The sequence below is a fragment of the Oryctolagus cuniculus genome, chromosome 17, assembly GCF_051225735.1.
Source record: "Oryctolagus cuniculus isolate XC-2025 breed Fujian yellow rabbit chromosome 17, ASM5122573v1, whole genome shotgun sequence".
Classification (NCBI taxonomy): domain Eukaryota; kingdom Metazoa; phylum Chordata; class Mammalia; order Lagomorpha; family Leporidae; genus Oryctolagus; species Oryctolagus cuniculus.
Genome location: NC_142883.1, coordinates 51,323,792 through 51,350,288, shown reverse-complemented (window position 1 = coordinate 51,350,288; position 26,497 = coordinate 51,323,792). Strand labels below are relative to the sequence as shown.

The 26,497-nt window shown below is 58.1% G+C and overlaps 1 protein-coding gene across 16 annotated transcripts in view; it reads left to right on the top strand.

Moving 5' to 3' along the window:
* Positions 1 to 26,497, top strand: part of MINK1 (misshapen like kinase 1) — a 55,230-nt gene that overhangs the window by 27,807 nt on the left and 926 nt on the right. The window contains exons 2-33 of one of the 16 annotated variants that reach the window (XM_070061278.2): positions 10,426 to 10,491; positions 12,410 to 12,466; positions 12,555 to 12,680; positions 14,606 to 14,716; positions 15,055 to 15,145; positions 15,501 to 15,631; positions 16,053 to 16,107; positions 16,199 to 16,277; positions 16,411 to 16,577; positions 16,949 to 17,018; positions 17,242 to 17,452; positions 20,315 to 20,431; positions 20,773 to 20,859; positions 21,063 to 21,269; positions 21,389 to 21,562; positions 21,814 to 22,074; positions 22,342 to 22,427; positions 22,580 to 22,690; positions 22,830 to 22,942; positions 23,144 to 23,232; positions 23,450 to 23,473; positions 23,566 to 23,729; positions 23,921 to 24,026; positions 24,143 to 24,280; positions 24,424 to 24,532; positions 24,813 to 24,980; positions 25,075 to 25,218; positions 25,428 to 25,562; positions 25,655 to 25,755; positions 25,833 to 25,982; positions 26,063 to 26,222; positions 26,303 to 26,442. In XM_070061278.2, the coding sequence (XP_069917379.2) occupies positions 10,426 to 10,491; positions 12,410 to 12,466; positions 12,555 to 12,680; positions 14,606 to 14,716; positions 15,055 to 15,145; positions 15,501 to 15,631; positions 16,053 to 16,107; positions 16,199 to 16,277; positions 16,411 to 16,577; positions 16,949 to 17,018; positions 17,242 to 17,452; positions 20,315 to 20,431; positions 20,773 to 20,859; positions 21,063 to 21,269; positions 21,389 to 21,562; positions 21,814 to 22,074; positions 22,342 to 22,427; positions 22,580 to 22,690; positions 22,830 to 22,942; positions 23,144 to 23,232; positions 23,450 to 23,473; positions 23,566 to 23,729; positions 23,921 to 24,026; positions 24,143 to 24,280; positions 24,424 to 24,532; positions 24,813 to 24,980; positions 25,075 to 25,218; positions 25,428 to 25,562; positions 25,655 to 25,755; positions 25,833 to 25,982; positions 26,063 to 26,222; positions 26,303 to 26,442 (3,948 nt within the window). Of the gene's footprint in view, positions 1 to 10,425; positions 10,492 to 12,409; positions 12,467 to 12,554; positions 12,681 to 14,605; positions 14,717 to 15,054; positions 15,146 to 15,500; positions 15,632 to 16,052; positions 16,108 to 16,198; positions 16,278 to 16,410; positions 16,587 to 16,948; positions 17,019 to 17,241; positions 17,453 to 20,314; positions 20,432 to 20,772; positions 20,860 to 21,062; positions 21,270 to 21,388; positions 21,563 to 21,813; positions 22,075 to 22,341; positions 22,428 to 22,579; positions 22,691 to 22,829; positions 22,943 to 23,143; positions 23,233 to 23,449; positions 23,474 to 23,565; positions 23,730 to 23,920; positions 24,027 to 24,142; positions 24,281 to 24,423; positions 24,533 to 24,812; positions 24,981 to 25,074; positions 25,219 to 25,427; positions 25,563 to 25,654; positions 25,756 to 25,832; positions 25,983 to 26,062; positions 26,223 to 26,302; positions 26,443 to 26,497 lie in introns of all 16 variants that reach the window. The other 15 variants (XM_070061280.2, XM_089318277.1, XM_070061283.2 and 12 more) reach the window with 15 other exon arrangements.

Sequence of the window (26,497 nt, the reverse complement as noted above, 5' to 3'; positions counted from 1 at the left end):
AAATAAAAGTTAAAAAAAAAAAAAAGGAATAATGCTGCTGTGAACATTCACATAGATTTTTTTTTCAAATTTTTAAAATTTATTTGAGAGGCAAAGTGACAGAGGGAGAGAGAGAGATCTTTTAGCGGTTGGTTCATTCCCCAAATGCTCACAACGGCCAGGTCTGGGCCAGGTTGAATCCAGGAGCCAGGAACTCCATCCTGGTCTCCCACATAGGTGACAGGGGCTCAAGGACTTGGGCCATCTTCCACTGCTTTCCCAGGTGCATTAGCAGGGAGCTGGATCAGAAGTGGAACAGCCGGGACTCAAACCGGCTCTGATACGGGTTACTGGTGGTGTAAGCAGAAGCTTAACGTGCTGCATCCTGGTGCAAGCCCTCGTGTACACGTTTTCTGGTGGACCAGTTCTCAGTCTGAGCGTCTACCCTGGGGTGGGATTGCTGAGTCACAAGACAAGTCTGTTTAGTGTCGGAGGAATGCCTAACTTTTCCTAAGTGTCTGCCCCATTGTATATTCCCACCAGCAGTGTATGAAGGTGTCAGTTTCTCCATACCCTCATCAACACTTGTTGCCACCTGTCATTTTGATTATATCCATCCTAGCACATGTGAAGTGATAACTTGGCCTTGTAGCTTCTGTTTGCAGTTCCCTAATGGCTAACAACATTGAACATCTCATCTTAATATGTATCTTCTTTGAAGACAGGTCTATTCAAAACCTTTGCTTGTTAAAATAATTTTTTATAATTTATCTGAGAAAGAGTAAGCGAGCACTCCCATCTGCTGATTGACTCCCCAGATGCCCACAGTAGCCAGGGCTGGGCCAGGCTGACGCCAGGAACTGGGAACTCAATCCAGGTCTCCTACATGAGCTGTCTCCCATGGTCTGAATTAGCAGGAAGCTGGAGTTGGGCATCCAACACAGTTACTAACATATGGGACTTGGCACCCTAACCACCAGGCCAAATACCCACCCCTGCCCATTTTGTATGGGTTTTTGTCTTATTTTAGAGTTATTTGTAGGAATCTCTTTTATAGACAGATCTTTTATTAGCTCTATAATTTATAAACATTTGCTCTCATTCTGTGGGTTATTTTCACTTTCTTAGCAGTATCTTTTTTTTTTTTTAAAGCACAACCATGTTCATAATATTTATCTTTTCCAATAAGAGTAAATAACTACCCCTTCCATGGTGGAAAGTGTTCAATGTAATTGACCAGCCACAAAGTGTCAACATCAGGGGCATATTGTCCGTCTCCACTGCTGGAAGGTCAGCCTTCAGCAGGTCAGTCTTAGTGAAGGGAAGTCTGCATTGTGGAGCGTGGGTATAAACTCCCATCCTTACTCTGGTACATGGGCCCATTGGGAAATCACTGGAATGGCTGGGGAAAGAAGCTGACCAATATCCACTAAGTCTGTTGTCATGTCCTACTGACTGCTGGCAGCCTCCTCTGCAGTGGATCACTTCATTTAGCTTCAGCAAGGCCATTGGGAAGTCCTCAAGTCAAAGTCAGCTGTCACAGGAGACCCATCTATCCCAACAAATTGGCATGTCTTCATAGTCCTGCTATGCTCAGTCATTTGCCGGGAGTAGCTCCTTGGGTGTATGAACTGGCACATGCGCAGTAATGAGTCAAAGTGCAGCCTCTGGGGCCTTCCATTAATCATGTTCCCTATAGTCATATGTATGCAAAGTTCATCCACATGGCCACACAATGTCCTTTGGTGAACATTCACTTGAAGCCCAAATACCTTTAAGTCTAAGAGTCCATGCACATGCATTTCGCCAGATCTTGTCACTTCTAAATCTATTCCTCCCAACTCCTTGACCATCTATCAGACAATTAGTAGCTGCCCTTGACTACTAAAGTTGCAATCCATAATTCTGGATATTGCTCATTTCAGCCATAGTGGACAATCAAATGTACTGTTCAAAAGTCTCCCAGGGGGGCTGGCACTGTGGCGCAGTGGGTTAATGCCCTGGCCTGCAATGCCAGCATCCCATATGGGCGCCAGTTGGAGACTCGGCTGCTCAGTATCTTTTAAAGCACAAAGGGTTTTTTAAAAATTTTTTTACGGACCAGCACTATGGTGTAGCAGGTAAAGCTACACCAATGGCCGCGGTGCCGGCCCCCAGCACCACTTGTTGAAAGGACTACTGAAGGCCGGGCGCCGCAGCTCACTAGGCTAATCCTCCGCATTGCGGCGCCGGCACACTGGGTTCTAGTCCCGGTCGGGGCACCGGATTCTGTCCCGGTTGCCCCTCTTCCAGGCCAGCTCTCTGCTGTGGCCCGGAGTGCAGTGGAGGATGGCCCAGGTGCTTGGGCCCTGCACCCCATGGGAGACCAGGATAAGCACCTGGCTCCTGCCATCGGATCAGTGTGGTGCACGGGCCGCGGCAGCCATTGGAGGGTGAGCCAATGGCAAAAGGAAGACCTTTCTCTCTCTCTCTCTCTCTCTCTCACTGTCCACTCTGCCTGTCAAAAAAAAAAAAAAAAAAAAAAACTATTGAATGCTTTTTAGCACCGTTGTGGAGGAAGAAAAATGTTAAGAGTTTATTTTTGGATTCTCAATTCTATTTGTGATCAATATGTCTGTCATTGTGCCAGCATCAAACTTTTCAAAAATATATTTATTTCTTTATTTGATGGGCAGACAGACAGAAATTTTGAGAGAGAATTCGTGTGCTCCCATCTGCTGATTCACTCCTCAAGTGCCAGTGATAGCCAGGGCTGGGCTGAATCCAGAACCCGGAGCCAGGAACTCCATCCAGGTTTCCCACGTGGGTTTCAGGAACCCAGTCACTTGCGCCATCACCTCTGCCTGCTAGGGTCAGCATTAGCAGGAAGGTGGAGTCAGGTGCCGGAGGGGGGCTGTGGGACATGGGTGTCTTAATCCGTAGGCTAAACTCCCACCCACACTGTCTTGGTTCCTGTAGCTTTGTGGTGAGTTTTGAAATTGGAACGTGTGAGTCCTCCAACTTTCTTCTTCATTTTTAAGATCTGTTCTGACTCCCTTGCATTTCCATATGATTTTTAGGATAAGTTTGTCAGTTTTAGTAAAAATAGCCAGCTGGGATTTTGATAAAAATGCACTGGATCTGTGGATCTTAACAATATTGGGACTAGCACTATAACATAGTAGGTTAATCTGCCTGCAGTGCTGGCTGGCATCCCATATGGACGGTGACTCGTGTCCTGGCTGCTCCTCTTCTGATCCAGCTCTCTGCTAATGGCCCGGGAAGGCAGTAGAAGATGGCCCAAGTGCTTGTGCCCCTATACTTACCTGGGAGACCTGGAAGAAGCTCCTGGCTCCTGGTTTCAGATCAGCCCAGCTCTGGCCATTGCACCCATTTGGGGAGTGAACCAGCAGATGCAGCTCTCTATCTCTGTCTCTGCCTCTCTCTCTCTGTAACTCTATCAAATAAATAAATATTTTTTTAATTAAGTCTTATGATTCAGGAATGTATCTATCTCTTTAGGTCTGTAATTTCAACATTATTTTATAGTTTTCAGTGTACGTGTCTGACACTTCTTTGGTTAAACAAACTTTTTTGGATGCTATTGTTAACTGGAATTATTTTCTTGATTTTTGGATCATGGAAATACAGTTGATTTTTGCATATCGATCTTGTGTCTTACAACCTTGCTAAGCATGTTTATTAGTTCTATTAGATTTTTTTAAGAAGATTTATCTTATTTGAAAGGCAGAGTTACAAAAAGGAAGAGAGAGAGCTCTTACATATGCTGGTACGCCCTCCAAATGGTTGTGACACCCAGAACTGGGCCAGGCTGAAGCCAGTAGCTTCTTCTGGGTCTCCTACATGGGTGCAGGGGCCCAGCACTTGGGCCATCTTCTGTTGCTTTCCCAGTCACATGAGCAGGGAGCTGGATTGGAAGTGGAGCAGCTAGGACTCGAACCTGCACCCATATGGGATGCTGGCACCACAGTGGCGGCTTAACCTGATATGCCACAGCACCCACCCCATCTAATAGATTTTTAGTGGATTCCTTAGGACTTTACACATGAGATCATGTTATCTGCACATAGAGCTAGAACATTCTTCCTTTCTAGTCCCAATGCCAGTTATTTTGTTTTCTGGTCTAATTGCTCTGGCTCGAGCCTCTATATGAAGAGAAAAGTCAAGAATGGACATCACGGTGTTGTTCTTAGGTTATTTTAGACAATATGTCTGCTTGGTTCTCTCCTTGAGAGACTTAAACTCATAGTGGGATGAGATTAATATGTGAAGTTGTGGTTGAAACTCATGGGTAGGATGACTTGTGGTGAGCTAGTAGGTAGGGGAGATTTTCTGGGGGAAAAGTTCTTGAGATTTGGCTTTGCTGAGGGAGAGAGGTCATTAAAAGAAAAAAAAAAAGATTTATTATTTGAAAGGCAGAGATACAGAGAGAGAAGGAGAGAGGGAGAATCTTCCATCTGCTGGTTCACTTCCCAAATTGCTGCAACAGCCAGGGCTGGGCCAGTCCAAGGCCAGGAGCCAGGAGCTTCTTCTGGGTCTCCAACATGGGTTCAGAAGTTCAAACACTTGAACTATCTTCCAGTGCCTTCCCAGGTGCCACAGCACCGGCCCCAAGAGGTCATTTTAAAACAGGGTTGGCCAGGTGTGGAAGCAAGCAGGTGCCAGTGTATGGCTGGGTGGGGAGTCACTGAGGCCACAGGGCTGGCGAGATGCCATAGGAAGGACAGCCCTTGACCACACAGAGTGCTGCTGGCGCCCTGCCACTTGGGCTGCCAGACTCCACCCCATCCTTACTGCTCCTGGATAGTCCTACGCCTGCCAGAACCCTGCTAGTAACACCCTGAAGCAGTGTTTCCCAGACTGGGTCTACTAGCCCTTGGCATTTGTTTTCTTGTTTTGTTTTAAAGATTTAGTGATTGATTTATTTGAAAGGCAGAGTTAAGAGATCTGGTTCACCCCCCTCCCCCCAAAAGGCTGGGCCAGGCTGAAGCCAGGAGCCTGGAACTCCATCCAGATCTCCCATAAGGGTGTCAGGGGTCCAGATACTTGGGCCGTCTTCCACTGCTTTCCCAGGCACTTTAGCCGGGAGCTGGATTGGAGCTGGAGCAATATGGAGCCCACATAGGATGTCAGCATGCAGGCAGCAGTGGTGCTGGCCTGCTGTGGGACAACTGTCCCTGCCCTCTGCCTTTGACTCACTCGAGTTCTTGTTCCTCATCCCAAACCCGGCCAGGAGTCTGCTTCACAAGTGATTCTCACGTAGCCCGTAGGTTTGATAACTCTACTGTGCAGCCCACGAGCTCGGGTCCCCTCCCGAGCAGATGGTCTTCCTGACATAATCCCTGAAGTCAAGGCTGTTGAACACTTACTGAGCTCCTCCTCGCCCGAGCACAGCAGGCTTTCCCCTTCTTCCCTCTGCCTGTCCTCTCCTCTCCTCTCCTCTCCCGGGTCACCCAAGCCCTTGTTAGCATCCCCTGCCCCTTTGGCAGCAGGCCGGCCAGGACATGGAGCATCACGAGGGAGAGCTGGGGAAGTCCCCTAGCAGCCTCCTCAAAGCTGTGCTGGGGCCAGCTCAGCTCAGCTCCCAGGGGCAGAGTACCTCCCTCTGGAATACCGTTTCTGGGTCACCTTCAGAGAGGGTGACCAGGAACGTAGGCACAGTATCCCCAGTGCAGGAGTCACATCTGAACTGTGTTATGCATCTCTAGGTGTTGTGTTTCATCCCTGTAGTGAACTAGTGAAACATGCAGTTTACACGCTGTGGACTAAAACATACAGACATACACCACATCCACAGGTGCATTATTGAAAAATCATTTCCTTGGGGTGGGCACTTAGCACAGTGGTTGAGGTGTCCACATCCCATATCAGAGAGCCTGGTTTCAGGTCCCGGCCTCATCCTTGCCTTTAGCCTCTTGCTGAAACAGACCCTGGGAGGCAGCAGATGGTGGCCGAAGTACCTGGATCCCTGCCACCCACCTGGGAGACCTGGACGCAGTTCCTGGCTCCTGGCTTTGGCTTTCTCCATCTATGACTGTGCAGGCATCTGGGGACTAGATCAATGGATAGGAGAGGTCTCACTGTCTCTGCATTCAAATATAAACAAACATGTACAAATAAAAAATTTAATTCCTCCGCTTTAAGCCTCTTCCCTTCCACGAGCTTTGGAGAGCCCTTCTGTTTTAAAATCTCCCTCAATTTTTTTAAAGATGTGTTTTTATTTGAAAGGCAGAGTTAGAGGGAGAGACAGAGAGAAAGGGTCTTTCATCTGCTGGTTCACTCCCCAAATGGCCACAATAACCGGGGCTGGGTCAGACCAAGTGAGGAACCAGGAGCTTCTGGGTCTCCCACATGGGTGCAGGGGCCCAAGGACCTGGGCCATCTTCCGCTGCTTTCCCAGGCCTTAGCAGAGAGCTGGATTGGAAGTGGAGCAGCTGGGGCTGGAACTCATGCCCACGCGGGATGCCAGTATTACAGAAGGTGGCTTAAGCCGCTGTGCCACAGCACTGGCCCCTTGAAAGCCCTTTGACCCTGCTCCCTCCTCTTGATGTTATCTGACTTCTCCCCTGCCTCTCAAAGCTGGACTTGTCCAGAGAGGGTGCTGTCCCTGTGGCCTTCACCCCTTATCACTCCCTGTCTCCTCCAGCCCCTGCATCTGCCTCTCCTCTCAGCGCCGCAGTTCCCAGTGGTTCCCTGGCTGCTCAGGCCTCAGTTCCCGTGCTGTCCGAGTGGCCTGCAGCGCTTGGGATCCTCCGTCACCTCGTGCCCCTCTCTGGTGTCTGCTCCCCTTCTGCTCTGTAGCATGCTCTTCTGTTGTCCCTGTGCACTCTCCCCGGGTACTTGTCCATGTCTCCAGCTCTCGTTCCTGAGGGCCTCTAAATCTTTGTCTCCAGATTTTTGTTTGTGTTTTGGGGAATTATTTTTTTTTTAATTTTATTTTTTGATTTATTTTATTTGAAAGATTGAGTTAGAGAGGGAGAGACAGAGAGACAGGTCTTCCATACTCTGTTTCACTGCCCAAATGGCCACAACAGCCAGGGCTGGGCTAGGCTTAAGTCAGGAGCCAGGAACTTCTTCAGGGTTTCCCACATGGGTGCAAAGGTCCAAGAACTTGGGCCCTCTTCCACTGCTTTCCCAGGCCACAGCAGAGAGCGGGATCAGAAGTGGAGCAGCTGGGACTTGAACCGGCACCCATATGGGATGCCAGCACTGCAGGCGGTAGCTTTACCCACTCTGCCATAGCACTGGCTCCAGAGCCATCTTTCTAACTGCCTGATAGACAGGTGCTTCTCACGTGAGATGCATCTCCTCACATCGCAGACTCGAATTCCAGACCCTGGCTGCTGTCCCTTGGTGTGGCGTGGCGTTCTCCACTCTTCCCTTCTCGTCACCAACTGGAAACAGCCTCCAAAGCCCAGCTCAGACATCACCTCCTGCAGGGACCCCACCTGGGACCCCAAGTAGAACCTAATTCTTGTGCCCTGAAACTGTGAAGCAGACTTTTTACCCCATCCAGTGCCCTCTCAGTTTGTGGGGAAAAGCAAGGCCCCCAACAGTTAGACACTTGCTCAGGACACACAGCTGATGCCACCGTTCTCACTGGAGAGCCACCACCCATCACTGCGGCTCCAAGCAAGCAGCATCTTTGTACTCTTTTTTTTTTTTTTAAAGATTTATTTATTTGAAAGGCAGAGCAACAGGGCGGGGGGCCGAGGGGAGAGAGAGCTTCTATCCCTACTTTACTCCATAAATGGATGCAGTGGCAAAGGCTAGGCCATGCTGCATCCAGGAGCCAGGGACTTCGTCTGGGTCTCCCACATGGGTGACAGGGGCTCCAGCACTTGTACTATCATGTGCCACCTTCCCAGGGGCTTTAACAGGGAGCTGGATCCAAAGCACAACATCTACAAATGGATGTTCTAAAGTGGGGTGCTGGCTTTGTACGTGGCAGCCTAACTTGTACCACAGTGCTGGCCCCTAGAGCTCAGTTCTTTTTGCCTTTTTTTTTTTTAATGGATGTTTGTTTTTCATCTACTTGAAAGACAGAGTGACACACAGAGATCTTCCCTCTGTTGGTTCAATCCCCAAATGTCTACAAAAGCCAGGCCTGGGCCAGGCCAAAGCCAGGAGTCAGGAACTCATTCCGAGTTTCCCACAAGGGTGGCAGAAACCCAAATACTTGAGCCATCATCTGTTGCCTCCCAAGGTCTGCATTAGCAGGAAGCTGGATTGAACTCGAAGCAGTACTCCAGTGTGGGATGTAAACATCACAGGTGGCAGCCCCACCTGCTGTACCACAACACCTGGCCCTGGATTTCAAAATTTTTTGTACCAAAGAAAACTTACCCTTTTTAAAAATGATTTTTTATTTATTTTACTTGAAAGGCAGAGTGACACAGAAACACACACAACACAGAGATCTTCCATCCACTGGAAGATCTTAAATGCCTGCAACAGCCAGGGCTAGGCCAAGTCAAAGCCAGGAGCCAGGAACTCCATCTGGGTCTCCCACATGGGTGGCAAGGACCCAAGCACTTGAGCTGTCAACCCAGTGTTTCCTAGGGTGCACATTAGGAAGAAGGGTGCAGTCGGGAGTTGGATCTCAAGCCCAGGCACTCTGATGACCTAAGCGGCACCTTTTCTAAGATTTATTTTATTTATTGGGAAGACAGACTCAAAGAGAGGAAGCATCAGAGTCAGAAAGAAGGAGAGAAAGAAAGGGAGAGAGATGGAGAGAGATCTTCCATCCACTGTTTTAGTCCCCAAATGGCCGCAGTGGCCTGAGCTGGACCAGGCCAAAGCCAAGAGCCTGGAACTCCATCTGGGGCTCCCTTGTGGGTGGCAGGGAGCAGGCAGTTGAGCCATCTTTCCCTGCTTTCCCGGGCACGTTAGCAGGGAGCTGGACTGGAAGTGGCACTCATGGGATATTGAGTCACAGGCTATGGTATAACCCATTGCACCACAACTCTGGCCCCCTCAGCAGCTTCTTAACAGCCCAACCAGATGCCCCCAATTTGTTTGTTTCAGTGTCTTCGCCTGGAGCTAAATAATCGAACATAGGCTCCCTTACTTGGTCTGGTCAGCCAGGCTGCTCAGAGCGCAGGGAGGGCAGTCCTTGCAAGCTGCGGCTGCAAGCGGGTTAAGAGCATTCTCCATGCAGGGTGCTGGACAGACTGAGTGAGCAGGAACACTGGGTCCCTTCCTCCAGGGGATTTGCACCGCAGTGCTGCATGCTGTGACGGGGCGGGTGCAGGGAGCTGGGGCGCGTTGCCCACGCATTCCTCCTGGGGAGGACGTTCTTAAGCAGCGTGGGGCAGGTGTCTCCCCAGACTCCACCAGGCCCCAGCCGTGTTCTGTAGGCTCACTTCAACGGGTGGAGGAGGATTGGGCTTTCTTGTGGGTTTCTGCTGCTGGTGGTGGTAGTTCGTTCTCCTTTCCCCTCCCCCTCCCCCTCCTCCTCCTCCTCCTCCTCCTCCTCCCCCCTCAGAAATCCTATGCTGGCTTCCAAAATCAGCGAGAAAGGAGTATTGGATCCTACCACATGATCAGCACGGGGCCCGGGGGTTGCCTGCACGGTTCATTCCTGAGCACCACCCTCACCCTCTGCCTCCCCTCTGGGTCCCACAGGTGGAGAGAGGGGACCCATCTCCAGCTTGCAGCTGCACCTCTCAGCTTTCTGTCTCTCTCTCCCTCAAGAAAGAGAAGAAACAGGCCTGCCCGGAGGGTGCGCGTGCTGCTTGGAGGCCAGGCGCCTGCACTCGGCCCAGCAAGATGAGGCTCTCTCGAGCCCTTTGGGCCCCCTCTCCCCCTGGCACAGCCTGGCTCAGAAGAATAGGAACAGGAAGTTCTCTCTGCCCATCTGCCTGTCCCGGAGGTCCTTTCCCTCCGTCCTGGGTCCCGTCCGTCCCTGAAGTTCTCGCCCACAGCCCCTGGATGCCTCAAACCCTGGCCTGGCCTCCTGCAGTGCAGGAGCACTGGGAAGGGGGAAGAGCAGAAGGACGATGGCTCCTGCTTGTCTCTGCTGAGCAGCCACAGTGGTGATTAACTTCTTGGAGCACACGCTCCGTGCCAGCGCGTTAGGGACATTACTTCACTTAGCATTTGTGCCAGCCCCAGAGGCAGGGCCTCGGGCACCCTCGTCGGGTGGATGAGGACAGACTTGCAGAGCTGGTCGCTGGGTTTGACATCAGGAATACGTCTGCAAAGCCATCTGGCCCCTCACTTCCATGTTCTTTCACCTCCTTCTCCCTTTCCCCACAGAGCACCCACTGGGAGCCAGCCCAGGAGAAGGGCAGGCCGCAGGGCTCCCCTGCCAGCGCCCTGGGGAGAGCTGGTGTCACTCTCCCACCCCGACCCCATACCTTGCCCTCTCCTCCAGCCTCGGCCTCGGCTTCCTCTTCTGACGTCCTGACCCTTTATTCTCTCCTCCGCTGCCCTCCCCTCCAGGACCCTGCTGGGATCTTTGAGCTGGTGGAAGTGGTCGGCAATGGAACCTACGGACAGGTGTACAAGGTGAGATCTAAAGGTGCAGAAGTGTGGCCTCCACATCCTCAGGGCCCTCTTGCCAGGATGGAAGCGTGGGTTACAGGTCTGGAGATCCGAGGGGGGCTGTGGGAGGTGACAGGCTGGGGGCCCCAGGAAAGGAAGGAGAGGACACGACGGAGGGAGGGGAGCCGATGCAGGAGCAGCAAGAAGGGGTGCTTTGGCTGGCCTCTTCCTCCGCGTTTACCACTAATGCTGGGTGTGGCAGGAACAGGCTGCAGCCGGGTGGGGCGTGGGACAGGAAGCACGAGGGCACAGGGGCAGTGGCAGAGCTGCCCTGGGATGCGGAGGCGGGGGTTCGCGCTGAAGGTGTGAGTTTGGCTTCTCCCAAGGCCGCGGAGAGACCCAGGAGCTGGAGTTGTGGACCTCGTGGGCGGCCTTGCACCGAGGGCGGTCGGTGGCTTTCCCCGGCTGCCTCCTGCGGCCTGCAGCACAGGGAGACGGAGCTCCAGCCTTCTGCTGCGGAGGCTGCAGAGTGGCCTCTTCTCAGCCCCTGAGGGTAGCCGTCAGCCTGGCCCTCTCACGTGGCTCGACCACTGCTCACACTTGGATGGGGGCCATTCAAGATGGTGCTGCTGCTTTGTCCCAACATGGTGCCCTCCAGCCCCTCCACCCCCCGCATCTCTGTGTCCCCTCTGCCACTGGGACCACCTGCCCTTACCTCCTGCCCCTGCAAGCTTGGGGGAAGCAGGCACCTCCCTACACACTTCCCCAGTCTCTTGCCTACTTGTTGCCATGGAGATCGCTCCATGTGCTCCTGCGCTTGAGTCTTGAGTGGCAGCTGAGGACATTAATTTGTGAGCTGGCACCACCCATGTCCGTACCCACAAGGGGCTGCCTTCCCTCACCCCGGTCCGCCTCAGGAAGCCTTGGCTTTCCTGTCCAAGCCTTAGATGACTTCTACAGGAATTCCAGAAGGCTGGAGGGGGAGGCGGGGGCTGGTGGGACATACTCAAGAAGGGCAAGTTTCCTCCCGTTAGGTCTGGCGACAGCGTTGACATGCATCAGCGGGCCCCTCTGTGTCTTCCAAGTTCCCTAAATTCTCAGCTCTGTCTCCACGACAGACAGCCCGGGGAGTGGGGGTGATCCCAGGAGAGGCCTCCTGTCTGCAGTGGTGGGTCAGGAAAGCCCACTCCTCCCTGCCTCCCCTCCAGCTCGCCCAGCCTCTATCAGGATGAGAAGTGTCTTCCACTCCCTTTCCTTTCAGATGCGAGCAGGCCCAAAGCAGAGTGTGGAATATAAGCCTCTCACTCATCTCCTCTCTCCATCTTTTTTTTTATTTTTTAAATATTTTTATTGATTTATTTGAGAGGTAGAATTATAGACAGAGGGAGAGACAGAGAGAAAGGCCTTCCATCTGCAGGTTCACTCCCCAAATGGTTGCAATGGCCAGAGCTGAGCTGAACCAAAGCCGGGAGCCAGGAGCTTCTTCCAGGTCTCCCATGTGGGTGCAGAGGCCCAAGGACTTGGGCCGTCTTCCACTGCTTTCCCAGGAGCATCAGCAGGGAGCTGGATGGAAGTGGAGCGGCTGGGACTTGAACTGGTGCTCATGTGGGATGCCAGAGTTGCAGGTGGCAGCTTAACCCACTGCACTGCAAGGCCAGCCCCTTCTCCAGTTTTCAATGAGAAGAGATCCTTTACGTTTATTGAGCTTGCAGCGTGGGAGTCCAGTCGAGGTGGTATTTTCTGTTCCCTGATGGCCCAGGAGCTGTCTCCACTGTCTGCTTTGATGGCCAACACACAGACGGAGGAGCCTTGCCACACGAGGGGCATGCTCTGAGATAGAAGACAGCCCAGGGACGTGGCCTCTCCTGGAGTCAGGCCCCTCCCCCTCCTGCTCCCTGAGCACAGACCCTGATCCTTGCGTGCCGGGCTCTCTGTCCCACAGGGTCGGCATGTCAAGACCGGGCAGCTGGCTGCCATCAAGGTCATGGACGTCACGGAGGTAGGAGCAGTGCCAGGCAGAGGGAGGGTCTGAGCACTGAGCAGAGGGTGTGGGAGAGTCTCAGGGCTTACTACCTTCCTTTGCCTAGGACGAGGAGGAAGAGATCAAACAGGAGATCAATATGCTGAAAAAATACTCTCACCACCGCAACATCGCCACCTACTATGGGGCCTTCATCAAGAAGAGCCCCCCTGGAAACGACGACCAGCTCTGGGTGAGAAACGCCCCCCACCTGTCCCGCCCCCCACGGCCCTGCCTCCAGGCTGCCGTCATGGAACTCGGGGGCCCACGCCCAGGGCGTCTTCTTGCCAGCCCTCCCTTGGTGCCCTGGCCCCTCCTGTCTCTGGGTCAGAGGGACGTCATGAGTCGCCCAGAGCTGCCACTCCCGGGCCCTCTGCACACCCTGCAGGCCCTAGTCCTCCGTGCTCTGGGGGCAGGGGTGCTGCTCTCCCCTCCCTCTGCAGGGAAGTCGTGGTGGGAAGAGACCACAGGGAGGCCAGTCTTCAGTCCAGCTGCCTAGGAGCACAGCTCCCGGGAAGGCAGCAGACCCAGAATATTTGTGGGAGGCCCTTGGGCTCAGACCCCTCCTGGTAGTGCATAGCTCCCCTCGCGACTGGTTGAGCCAGAACCTGCCATCACTCTTTGGGGCCTCCCCAAATCCCTGGTGGCCCAGAACATTCCAGAGTCCTTCCCCTCCCTGGCGTGGGTGCTGCATTCTGTCAGCCTCAGGCTTTGGGGTGCTGAGCCCAGCCCCTAGGGAGAGCAGCAGGAGCAGGGCAAGGACTGGGGCAGCTTTGCCGGTCCTGCCAGGTCTCCCCTCCTAGCAGTCAGCCGGTCAACAAGTGCTTACTAAGCACCTGCTGTCTGCCCTGTACACATGAGCATGAGCCACAGTCCCGGCCTCCCAGGCCCCTGAGCCTTGGTGGGTTTACCTGCCAGATGTGTGCAGGGGAGGTCACTGAGATGGGCAGCGAGGCGCCCTCTTCTGGACGTGTTAGCGTGGTCCTTCCCTCCTGTCACTGTGCCACCTGCTATCCAAGGGGCGGGCCCCAAAAGGGCACACATGCAAATTTTTTTCAAGATTTGTTTATGTTATTGAAAGGCAAAAAGGAAGAGATAGCAAAAGAGAGATCTTGCATCTGCTGGTACACTCCCCAGATGGCCGCAACAACCAGGGCTGGGCTGAGTCAACCAGGAGCCTGGACTTCGTCCAGGTCTCCCACATAGGTGCAGGAGCCCAAGCACTGGGCCATCTTCCACTGCTTTCCTAGGTACATTAGCAGGGAGCTGGATTGGAAGTGGAGCAGCCAGGATGGGAACTGGCACCAATATGGGATGCCGGCACTGCAAGCTGCAGCTTTTCCCGCTACACCACAATGCCAGCCCCGCCAATTACTCTTATTGCTTGTGCAAAAATGCGTGACTGGTGCAACCGTTCTGTTGTGGATGTGTTTGTTAATGAAACTACTCGGACAGGAAGTGTTCTCAGGTTCCCCTGCAGCTCCCTGGGTAGACCCCATGCACGGGCGTGGCACATCCCCCTGCTTAGCCTTCCTTGCCTTTGAGTCAGGGGCTGGGCGGTGGATTCTGTGGGCTTCGTGGCTGTGGCTGTGGCTGTGCCGTCACAGCTGCCCTGCACACATCGCTGTGCTGTGCACTGTGAAAGCAGCAGCAGACGGTGCCCCATGGGGAGCGTGGCTGTGTCCCACAGACCTGTGTGGTCGCCAAAACGATTTTCACGTATCGTGATGTGGGATTCTTCTGACTTCACTCGTGACCCTTGAAAAGGGTAAAGGCTTCCTACAGAAGTCGTCCTTGGGCGGCCAGGGCTGGCGGCCTCTGCTGCAGAGCAGTGCTTCTTAGCCCTTTGGAGTTTGGGGCCCCCTGAGAACCTGCTGCGATCGTTGAACCCTTCCTCGCCGTCTGCACGGTCTCGGGGGCTCGGGGCCTCCCAGCCCTGCCGGTTCCTCCCCAGCTGTCTTCCCTTTCCCTGTCGCTCCCAGTCTCAAGAGGTCTGTGCTCTTTGTGAGAGTCCAGGGGCCCTACTGTCTAGCTGAGCCCAGTGCTACCCCCAAGGCCTCTGGCAGGGGGTGGGCCTTGCCTGACCCCACTGCTTTCCCCCTCGCACCGTGCCCGCAGCTGGTGATGGAGTTCTGTGGTGCTGGCTCCGTGACTGACCTGGTGAAGAACACCAAGGGGAACGCCCTGAAGGAGGACTGCATCGCCTACATCTGCCGGGAGATTCTCAGGGTGCGCCCGGCCCCTCGCTCCTCCCCTGCCCTGGGCCCCAGGCCCGGAGTGCTCAGGCTGTCTGAGGAGACGAGCCCCGCCCTCTCCAAGCTCTGCCTGCACTTGCACCCCTGTGACCTCTGGGCACTCAGTGAGAGCCACTGCTCCAGAAGCTCCCAGAAGACCGCTCAGCCTGTGCTTGAGGCTGGGGGGAGGGGAGGCAGCAGGGGCTTCTGCTCCCTCAGCCCGGCCCTGTGCAGACTGATGGCTCCCCCTCCTCCTTCCTCCCCCCCCCCCACACCCTTCTGCCATGACCCATGACTCTCTGACCCATGGCTGACTGCCCCCTGCCGTCCTAGGGTCTGGCGCATCTCCACGCACACAAGGTGATTCATCGAGACATCAAGGGGCAGAACGTGCTGCTGACCGAGAACGCTGAGGTTAAGCTAGGTGCGCAGGTTCCCTCCAGGACAGAGAATAGGGCCCAGGTCCAACCTCCTGTGTGCTCGGAGGCAGCTCTGCCTAGGCCCCCTCCGTGCCTCCTGCTGAAAGCCCCTCAGGCAGCTTCTCACCTGCCCATGTGCCTAGTGCCCAGGGTCCCTTGGGGGAAGGGGGACAACTGACCCCTGCCCAGGGTGTGGCCCTTGACCTTTCGCTTTGCTTTACCCCCAGGGTGCAGGGAGGTTGGGTCAGGTTCTGAAGGGTGTCGGGGGGTGGGAGGATGTCAGGGTGGGACCCAGACCCCAGCTGCCTCAGGTGAGGTGTGGACCTGCCCCTGTGCTGACGCCTGCTCCACACGTCACAGTGGATTTTGGGGTGAGCGCTCAGCTGGATCGCACCGTGGGCAGGCGGAACACTTTCATTGGGACCCCGTACTGGATGGCCCCAGAGGTCATTGCCTGTGATGAGAACCCCGATGCCACCTACGATTACAGGGTATGGAAGGGAGTGGGCTTGTGGGGGCTGCCCAGGGCAGGAAGTGAGGTGGGGGTGCCGGGTGGATAGAAGGTGTCAGGGCTTGAGTGGGCTAGGGAAGAAAGCCAAGGTCAGCGACACATTAGCAATGGGGACTGGGGAACTGTGGCAAGGAGTAGGGGCAGGGAGATGGGATGAGTTGGAGGGGAGGGACCTCGGTCATTAGCGGGGAGCTGGATCGGAAGTGGAGCAGTCTGGACTCAAACTGGTGCCCAGAGGGGACGCCAGCACCACAGGCGGAGGCTAAACCTACTATGCCGTAGCGCTGGCCTCACCTTGGCAAGAGTGGGGACCAGGAAGGGGTCCCAGGGAGGGCAGGGCTGGTGGCTCCTGGGCAGGGTTGCTGAAGATCTTCACCGGTCGCTGTCTCTGCCCTCTGTAGAGTGACATCTGGTCTCTAGGAATCACAGCCATCGAGATGGCGGAGGGAGCCCCCCGTAAGTGCTGAGGCTGCCTGGGGTTGGGGGGCTCAGGGAGGCCGTGCAGGGAGGGGTCCTCTAGGCTGACGGCGTCTCTGCTGTGCCACAGCTCTGTGCGACATGCACCCCATGCGAGCCCTCTTCCTCATCCCTCGGAACCCCCCGCCCCGGCTCAAGTCCAAGAAGTGGTAGGTCTCCCAGGGCTGGGCGTCCGGTCACTGCAGGGGCCCTGTCGCGGGACGGAGCGGACGGGGAAGGTCAGGGTGGCTTTGGGGTGAATGACCCAGCTTCCTGCTCTGAGTGAGCCATGACTGCTTCCAGGTCGAAGAAGTTCATCGATTTCATCGACACCTGTCTCATCAAGACTTACCTGAGCCGCCCACCCACGGAGCAGCTACTCAAGTTTCCCTTCATCCGTGACCAGCCCACAGAGCGGCAGGTCCGCATCCAGCTCAAGGACCACATCGACCGTTCCCGGAAGAAGCGGGGTGAGAAAGGTCAGTGGGCAGGCGGGCGGCGGTGGGTCTCGGGAGACGCCCGCTCCCCTCCTCCGGCCCGGGATCCCACGAGATCGTGTTCCCCAAATTTCCAGTTAGGGGCGCTTCTCCTCCTTCCCCACTGACTGGCATCAGCCTCTCGCACCCACATAGGTGTCAGACCCTGGGGTAGGGGGTCTCATGCCACTGCTGCCCAGGCCCACACCCGAGACCCACGGTCTCCCAGTTGCTGCCGGGAGGCGGGTGGGACCTGCGTGCTCGGGCATCAGAGAGAATTGTTGGCTGTCCCCAGCGAAGGTTTCCCCAGCCCGGGGTGGGGCCTGGGGCACTGGGTGCAGAGACAGTGGTGATCCCCCCCGCAGAGGAGACCGAGTACGAGTACAGCGGCAGTGAGGAGGAAGACGACAGCCACGGAGAGGAAGGAGAGCCAAGGTGGGCTGGCACCCGGGGCCGGGGGAGGGGACAGCCGTGCTGCTTGGCCCTGGGCGGGGGAGCCCCTTGGAAACACATCCTGAGTGCTGCAGAGAAGTGGGAAGGGAGGGAAGTGAGCAAGAGGTGGGGCTGCGGCGGGGTCCGTTGTGTGGTTCAGGCGGGGGCCCCCAGGCGGCTCCCCGGCAGGGTTCTGCGCTCAGTGTCCCGTGTGCACCCTGGCCAGCTCCATCATGAACGTGCCCGGGGAGTCCACGCTGCGCCGGGAGTTCCTGCGGCTCCAGCAGGAGAACAAGAGCAACTCGGAGGCGCTGAAGCAGCAGCAGCAGCAGCAGCAGCAGCAGCAGCGCGACCCCGAGGCGCACATCAAGCACCTGCTGCACCAGCGGCAGCGGCGCATCGAGGAGCAGAAGGAGGAGCGGCGGCGCGTGGAGGAGGTGGGCCCGGGGGCGGCGGGGCGCCCCAGTCCTTTGCTTCCGGAGTCCTGCGCACAGGCTCTCTCCTGTGTCGTGAGAGGCTCGCTCCCTGGCCACGGCGCCCTCTGCCCCGCGCTGTGGGCGTTGTGCCGCCAGCAGCCCTTCGGAGCAGAGCCGGTTCTGAAAGGCCCTCACCCTCGCCCACGTCAGGACGACCCCGTCTTCCTCTCTGCTTCTAAACCTCCTCCCTGGCTGCGGCTCCTCCCGCGCCCCGGTACCCGGCGGCTGGGGGTCCGTGCGCCGCCTCGGGCCCTGTCGACGGCTTCTGGTCTGAACATAGCAAGGACCCTTTTAAAGACCTTTCACTTCTGGTTATTTTAGCGTAGGACTGTGAAGTGTAGTGTTATCGTTTTGGACTAATTGGAGGTGGGTGGGAGAGACTCATTTTAATTAACAGAATCCTATTTTTAAATAAGCACAGAGCTTCTTCCTTTCTAATTCTTGATATCGCCAGTTAGAACACATTTGTCCCCTGGGACCTGAGGGGCAGTTGGAGGATTGGTCAGGACCCCCAGTGAAGCCGGAATCTGGGTGCTCAGGTCCCTCATATTGCAGTGCTACAGTATTTGCATAGTGACCCCCGCACAGCATCCCATGCATCTGCAAACCGTCTCTAGATTGCTTCTGGTACCTGAGTGCTAGGTAAATAGCTGTATTATTTAGGGGATGGTAAGAGAGAAGTCTGGGGTGGGCATTGTGGTGCACTGGTTAAGCTGCTGCTCGGGATACTCGCATCCATATCTGAGGATTTGAGTCGTGGCTGCCCTGCGCTTTTTTTTTTTTTTTTTAAGATTTATTTATTTATTTGGAAGGCAGAGTTACAGAGAGGCAGTCAGAGAGAGAGGGAAAGAGAGGTCTTCCATCTGCTGGTTCACTCCCCAGATAGCTGCAAACGGCCAGAGCTGTGCCGATCCGAAGCCAGGAGCCAAGAGCTTCTTCCGGGTCTCCCACGTGGGTGCAGGGGCCATCTTCCACTGCTTTCCCAGACCACAGCAGAGAACCGGATTGGAAGTGGAGCAGCTGGGACTCAAACCAATGGCCATCCAGGATGCCAGCACTGCAGGCAGTGGCCCAACCCTCACTTCTGATCCAGCTTCCTGCTAATGTGCCTGGGAGGGAGCTCAGGTGCTCGGGTTCCTGCCACTCACGTGGGAGACCTGCATAGAGTTTCTGGCTCCTGGCTTCAGCCTGGCCCAACCCTAGCTGTTGTGGGTATTTGGGGGTGAACCAGTGAATGGAAGATCTTTCTGTTATTTTGCCTTTCAAATACATAAATCTTTAAAAAGATTTAAGTCTATACATATTCAGTACAGATGTAATTTTTTTCCTAAATTTTATTTGTTCAAAAGGCAGAGGGACACAGAAAGAAAAACAGACACATACACAGAGATCTCCCATCTGCTGGCTCACTCCCCAAATGCCCACAGCAGCCAGGGCTGGGCCAGGCCCAAACAGGAGCTCAGAACTGAATTTGAGTCTCCCATATGGGTGTCGGGACCCATGCCTGAGCCATTACTTGCTGCCTCCCAGGGTGTGCATTAGCAGGAAGCAGGCCAGGACTTGAACCAGGCACTTGCATATAGAATGTAGGCATCCCAAGCAACATCTTAACCATTGTGCCAAATGCCCACTGCTCTAAATATTTTCTACTGGGGCGATTGAACGCACCAACACGGAACCCACGAATGTGGAAGACTGGGTGTATATGTCTATATATAGAGTGCACGCATATACATTCGTACTCATTTATGGTGCAGAGGGACACATGGGGAAGAAGAGGGTTTTTATTATTATTATTATTTATTTGAAAGAGTTACACAGAAGGAGAGGCAGAGAGAGAGAGGTCTCTTGTCTGTTGGTTCACTCCCCAGTTGGCCTCAACGGCCAGAGCTGCACTGATCCGGAGCCAGGAGCTTCTCCTGGGTCTCCCGTGTGGGTGAAGAGGCGCAAGCACTTGGGCCATCTTCTACTGCTTTCCCAGGTCATAGCAGAGAGCTGGATTGGAAGTGGAGCAGCCGGGACTCAAACCAGTACCCATATGGGATGCCGACACTGCAGGTGGTGGCTTTACTCACTGCACCACAGCGCCGGCCCCAAAGCAGTTTTTAACATGCCTTAAATAAATAGCATATTTGTTGAAACTGTTGTAAGACTTCCAAGTTCATGAGAGGGACTTCACACACAAAAAAAGTGTCTAAAATAGTAGGCCCGAACTGCAGCGCATACACTGCGTCTCCCGCTCCCCAAAGCAGACCCCCCCCACCTTTGTTGAACAGAAAAAGAACTTGCGAGAAAGCCTGCTCCAAAAGAGCCGTGTGCAGTTCTGTCAGCTCCGTAGCGTTCAGGCGGCACAGCAACAGGAAATCACAGCTAGCCAGACGCTTCCCGGAGGAGGCAGCCCACCGCAGAGGCGCGGGTCCCTGGGAGTGCAAGGGCTCCTCGGAGCGCCTGCCCCACTGTTGTTTGAGAGCTCTTTGGTCAGAAACCTTGTGAAAGTCAAGTGCAACCCCACAGCCTTGCTGCCCAGGCCCTGGACGGAAATCCAAAGGTTGCCTCTCTGTGCAGGAGCACCTGGTGCCCCCTTGTGGCCCAAGGTTATCCCACAGCCCGGGCGCTTGTCTCCTGGTTCTCTGCTGGCTGTTAGGGGTTGGGGCAGCCTGCTTTATCCTCTTGCACGTCACACCCCCTTGGGCTGTGAGCAGGCATATTGAGGCCATTCTCTGTCGCCACCCTGGGGAAGCAAGGACATGAGCCCTGACCCTGCAGGGCGCCCTCCCAGGGCAGGGCTGTCCCTAAGCCCACCTCCTCCCTGTCGGCCCCCAGCAACAGCGGCGGGAGCGGGAGCAGCGCAAGCTGCAGGAGAAGGAGCAGCAGCGGCGGCTGGAGGACATGCAGGCCCTGCGGCGGGAGGAGGAGCGGCGGCAGGCCGAGCGGGAGCAGGTACGGCGCTCCCCGTGCTCCCGGTCCTCCCGCCCCCGCCGCCTGCTCCCCTGCTCTCCCCGCCCCCAGAGTCCCCCTATCTCTTCTAGCTTCACTCTCTCTCTCTGTTTTCTCCCCCCCTTGAACCCCGGCCCTGGCTCCTGCCCTCCTCCTGTCTCTGTGCCTTCATTCCCATCTCTACCCCTCCCTGTCCCTGTCCCGCTCCTGCTCCTCTTGACCCCATCCGTGCCGCACCCCTGCTCGGGGCTCATCCTCCCTGCTCCCCTCATCCTCACCCCGCCGCCGCCGCGCTGCCCCCTCCGCCTCTCCCCCTGCCCCCTGCCCCCGCCCCGCCCCCCCAGGAGTATATCCGTCACAGGCTGGAGGAGGAGCAGCGACAGCTCGAGATCCTCCAGCAGCAGCTGCTCCAGGAACAGGCGCTCCTGCTGGTAACGGGCCCTCGCGTCCCCGGGGGAGGCGCTCCCCAGAGCCCCTCTGCCGAGCGGGGATGGGAGCACTCGGGGAGAGAGGGTTCGCCCGAGTCACCGAGGGAGACCCTCCTCTCTAGGCAGCTGGAGAAAGCCGAGGGCCGCCGGCTCGCACTTCCGGGGCCACCCCCTGCTGAGCCCTCTCTCCCTACCCTTGGGCCCAGGAGTACAAGCGGAAGCAGCTGGAGGAGCAGCGGCAGTCGGAGCGCCTGCAGAGGCAGCTGCAGCAGGAGCACGCCTACCTCAAGTCCCTGCAGCAGCAGCAGCAGCTCCAGAAGCAGCCGCCGCAGATCCTGCCCGGGGACAGGAAGCCCCTCTACCACTATGGCCGGGGCGTCAACCCTGCCGACAAACCAGCCTGGGCCCGAGAGGTACTCCCTGCCCTCCGCACCCGAGCCCTGGAGACTGGCGAGAAGGGGAAGAGGCCTGGGGCTGAGGGGTTGGGGCCGCTGGGGCCAGAAGGCGAGACCAGCCTGCCTGACCATCGCAGGTGGAAGAGAGAACCAGGATGAACAAGCAGCAGAACTCTCCCTTGGCCAAGACCAAGCCGAGCAGCACGGGACCTGAGCCCCCTGCCCCCCAGGCCTCCCCCAGCCCCCCAGGACCCCTGTCCCAAACTCCTCCTATGCAGAGGCCGGTGGAGCCCCAGGAGGGACCGCACAAGGTAAGTGTCTCCACACGGCTGTCTTGGCGTGTATGTGCACACGCGTGAGCACGCAAGTCCACACTGACTCAGCTCCCAGCCAGGATCATAGACCACAGGGTCCATGGGCACAGATGGTCACAGCTCCTACTCCTTACCTGTCCTCGGGCTCCGGGAACCCTCGCAATGCCCCTTCCCTGCCCGCACCCTGACATGCAGGTGGGGATGTGCCACAGAGCGGGCAGCCCACCCTCCCTGGTCTCTCCCTGCAGAGCCTGGTGGCACACCGGGTCCCACTGAAGCCATATGCAGCACCTGTACCCCGATCCCAGTCCCTGCAGGACCAGCCCACCCGAAACCTGGCTGCCTTCCCAGCCTCCCACGACCCAGACCCTGCCGTCGCCGCACCTGCTGCCACGCCCAGTGCCCGCGGAGCTGTCATCCGCCAGAATTCAGACCCCACCTCTGAAGGGCCTGGGCCCAGCCCCAACCCCCCAGCCTGGGTCCGGCCAGACAATGAGGCCCCGCCCAAGGTAGGGACAGCCCTTTCGGACCAGGGGACAGCAAGGGGACAGTGAGGCGAAGAAGAGGGAGGGGTGAGTGGAGGGGCAGGCAGGGTGGGAAGGAAGGGGTGCAGCTGTGGCCCTGGAAGTGGGAAACACCCAGCTGGTGGCAGGAGCCTGGGGCAGACTCCCCGGGTTAGAAGCTACCACTTCCCAGCTTTCTAACCCGGACACGCGGCTGACGTCCCTGAACCCCGCCTGCTGGGGGCGCCGGCCAACCACGTGCTCCTCCTGCAGGTGCCTCAGAGGACCTCGTCCATCGCCACTGCCCTTAACACCAGTGGGGCCGCAGGGTCCCGGCCAGCGCAGGCTGTCCGTGCCAGGTACTGCCTGGTGGGGGCAGGTGCCAGCCTAGGGAATCGGGGGGCAGAGGGGACTTTCCCAGGTTACCCGCTCAGGGGTGGGCAAGCCCCGGCCAGGTCACCTCAGCCCCCCTCTGTGCCCCCCCACCCCGCACCCTGTGCTCCCTCCACAGACCTCGCAGCAACTCCGCCTGGCAGATCTACCTGCAAAGGCGGGCAGAGCGGGGCGCCCCCAAGCCTCCAGGGCCCCCTGCTCAGCCCCCTGGCCCGCCCAACGCCTCTAGGTAACAGAGTTGTCCCCTACTCACTCTCACTTCTCACTTGTGCCACCTGCTTCCCCGGTGACAGCTCCCTCTGCAGTGCAGCCTGGCCCCCGTGGAGGGGCGCTCCTGTCTCCCTGACCCTGATCCTATCCCCCCACAGTAACCCTGACCTCAGGAGGAGCGATCCTGGCTGGGAGCGCTCGGACAGCGTCCTCCCGGCTTCTCATGGGCACCTCCCGCAGGCTGGCTCGCTGGAGCGAAACCGAGTGGGAGGTGCGTGAGCGAGGGCTGGAGAGGCTGGCGCTGCGCCCCAGCCTGGTCTCGATCGGGATGGGCCCTGCCTCTGGTGGTGGTGGGCCAGGACACCTGCGGGGGCAGAGCGGATGAGGGCAGAGACATGGAGTTCTCGGGCTTGGGGCCAGCCGCTGTGTAGGTATCGGGGTAACCTCCCTTCTCCCACCCTGCTGTGTCCAGCTACCACCAAACTGGACAGCTCCCCAGTGCTGTCCCCCGGGAACAAAGCCAAGCCCGATGACCACCGCTCTCGGCCAGGCCGGCCCGCAGTGAGTTGCCTGGCGGCAGGCATAGCCCTGCCTCACCCTGGTGCTGGGCTTAGGGGCAGGCCGTGGAGCCTGGGTGTCAGGGGTGGGGCTTCACTAATCTACGGGAGAGGAAGGGCAGTGGGGACCCTGCCCCGGGTGTGGCTCAAGTCACTAACCTTTCTCACCCTCTCTCCTGCCTTCTCCTGGCTGCCTTTCTCCCCCCCGCGGCCCCTCCTAGAGCTATAAGCGAGCGATTGGTGAGGTCAGTGAGATGGGGGTCTCCTCTGGCATCCTCCTTGCCACCCCCTCAGCCTGCACCCACCCCTCCCCTCACGCACCTCTGCCCTTTGGCAGGATTTTGTGCTGCTGAAAGAGCGGACCCTGGACGAGGCCCCGCGGCCGCCCAAAAAAGCCATGGACTACTCCTCGTCCAGCGAGGAGGTGGAGAGCAGCGAGGACGACGACGAGGAGGGCGACGGCGAGCCTGCGGAGGGCAGCAGAGACACCCCCGGGGGCCGGTATGGGGCAGCCCAAGGGAGAGAGCACGGGGCGCGGGTGCCTGCGTCTTGTCCCTGTCCCATGGAATGCGCCGCACAGCAGGGGCCACCAGCGAGGGCTGAGCTGGAAAGCCCGAGTCTGGCCGCCCCCTGCTTCCTGGGGCACCTGTACGGCAGCAGCACCTGGAGGGGCCTCTTCCTGTCTCCCCCAGCAGCGACGGAGACACAGACAGCGTCAGCACCATGGTGGTCCACGACGTGGAGGAGACGGCCGGGACCCAGCCCCCCTACGGGGGCGGCACGATGCTGGTGCAGCGCGTGAGTGGGCCCCCCGCCCTGCCTGCCCTGCCCCCCGCCCTGCCCTGCCCACGGCTGCCCGCGCCCACGCCCACCCCGGCCGGGCCCCAGCGCCGACCTGACCCTCTGTCCTGCAGACCCCGGAGGAGGAGCGAAGCCTGCTGCACTCAGACAGCAACGGCTACACGAACCTGCCGGACGTGGTCCAGCCGAGCCACTCGCCCACCGAGAACAGCAAAGGCCAGAGCCCCCCCTCAAAGGATGGAAGCAGTGACGTAAGTGGGCTGGGGTGGCTCCATGGACCAGAGATGGGGCCTGGCCGTGGGCAGGCAGAGCGCCACGAGCCTCCCTCCAGGGACCGGGGAGGGTAGAGGGGCCGGGCCCAGGCTGGTCTGCCTGACTGCTGTCCCGCCCACAGTACCAGTCCCGTGGCCTGGTCAAGGCCCCCGGCAAGAGCTCCTTCACCATGTTTGTGGATCTAGGGCTCTACCAGCCCGGAGGCAGTGGGGACACCATCCCCATCACAGGTGAGAACGGGCGCGGAGCTGCCCAGAGGCTGGGCCCGGAGGGCAGCACAGGGACCTGGGCACAGCTCCAACATAACAAGCGGCAGAACTGGGACTCGAGCCAGGCCTGCGACTGTGTCCTGCTCTCGGCCTCCGCCTCTTCCGGGCACCCCCACCCCCGTTCTGCAGTCTCCCCCTTCCCTTCTGAACATTCCAAGGATCCAGAGCAGGGGTAGGGGGTGGGGTGATGGGGCAGAGGAGAGGCTGCAGCGCCTCCCCCTGTTCTCGCTCCTCCCGGCAGCCCTGGTGGGTGGAGAGGGCGCTCGGCTGGATCAGCTGCAGTACGACGTGAGGAAGGGCTCCGTGGTCAACGTGAATCCCACCAACACCCGCGCCCACAGCGAGACCCCCGAGATCCGCAAGTACAAGAAGCGTTTCAACTCGGAGATCCTCTGTGCCGCCCTCTGGGGTAAGCCAGGCTGGCGAGGGCTGGCGAGGGCTGACGGGGCCCGACCGGGGAGCGCCCGGCCCTGCCTCTCACCTGCCCAGGGTTCCTGTTGCAGGGGTCAACCTGCTGGTGGGCACGGAGAATGGGCTCATGCTGCTGGACCGGAGCGGGCAGGGCAAGGTGTACGGCCTCATAGGGCGGCGCCGCTTCCAGCAGATGGACGTGCTGGAGGGGCTCAACCTGCTCATCACCATCTCAGGTGTGTGCGGGGGGGGGGGGGGGCTCGGCTCTCCCACAGGCGAGGAGGGCGGTGGGCGGGGCTCAGCTCTCCCGCAGGCGAGGAGGGCAGCCCTGGGCCGGAGCTGAAGGCGGGGCTACGCTTTCCTCACCCCTTTGCGGGTGGCAGACCGAGGACAGTGGGGGGGCAGCAGCTGGGCCGCCGTGAGGACAAGTCTGTCTGTCCCTCAGGGAAGAGGAACAAACTGCGGGTGTATTACCTGTCCTGGCTCCGGAACAAGATTCTGCACAATGACCCGGAAGTGGAGAAGAAGCAGGGCTGGACCACTGTGGGGGACATGGAGGGCTGTGGCCACTACCGCGTGGGTGAGCCAGGGAGGGGCGGGGCCGGGAAGCTGGGGCTGTGCTGGGAGAGACCTGGGGAATGGGCCTGCAGCCCCCTGCCTTGCTGCCCCCAGTGAAGTACGAGCGCATCAAGTTCCTGGTCATTGCCCTGAAGAGCTCCGTGGAGGTGTATGCCTGGGCCCCCAAGCCCTACCACAAATTCATGGCCTTCAAGGTAACCCCACCCCTGCCCCGACGCTGCCCCAGGCCCGGGCCACCCCAGCCCGCGCCGACCCCTTCTCTGCTCCACAGTCCTTTGCCGACCTCCCGCACCGCCCTCTGCTGGTCGACCTCACGGTGGAGGAGGGGCAGCGGCTCAAGGTCATCTACGGCTCCAGCGCCGGCTTCCACGCTGTGGATGTGGACTCGGGGAACAGCTACGACATCTACATCCCCGTGCACGTGAGGCAGCTGCAGGGTATCGGGGGCGGGGCCCAGCCTGGCACCCGCCAGGGGACCTCCAGCCTCCTTTTCCTCCCCAGATTCAGAGCCAGATCACACCCCACGCCATCATCTTCCTCCCCAACACCGACGGCATGGAGATGCTGCTGTGCTACGAGGACGAGGGTGTCTACGTCAACACGTACGGGCGGATCATCAAGGACGTGGTGCTGCAGTGGGGCGAGATGCCCACCTCTGTGGGTGAGTGAGGCCCGCGGACCCCCCCACCCCGGCGGCCCGGGCTGCGGCTCGCTCACTGGCTGCCCCTGCCTCCCCCGCAGCCTACATCTGCTCCAACCAGATCATGGGCTGGGGTGAGAAAGCCATCGAGATCCGCTCCGTGGAGACGGGCCACCTGGACGGGGTCTTCATGCACAAACGAGCCCAGAGGCTCAAGTTCCTGTGTGAGCGGAACGACAAGGTGGGAGGCCCGGGGCCGGGGCGGGGCGGAGGTCAGGGGCGGGCACACTGCCCTG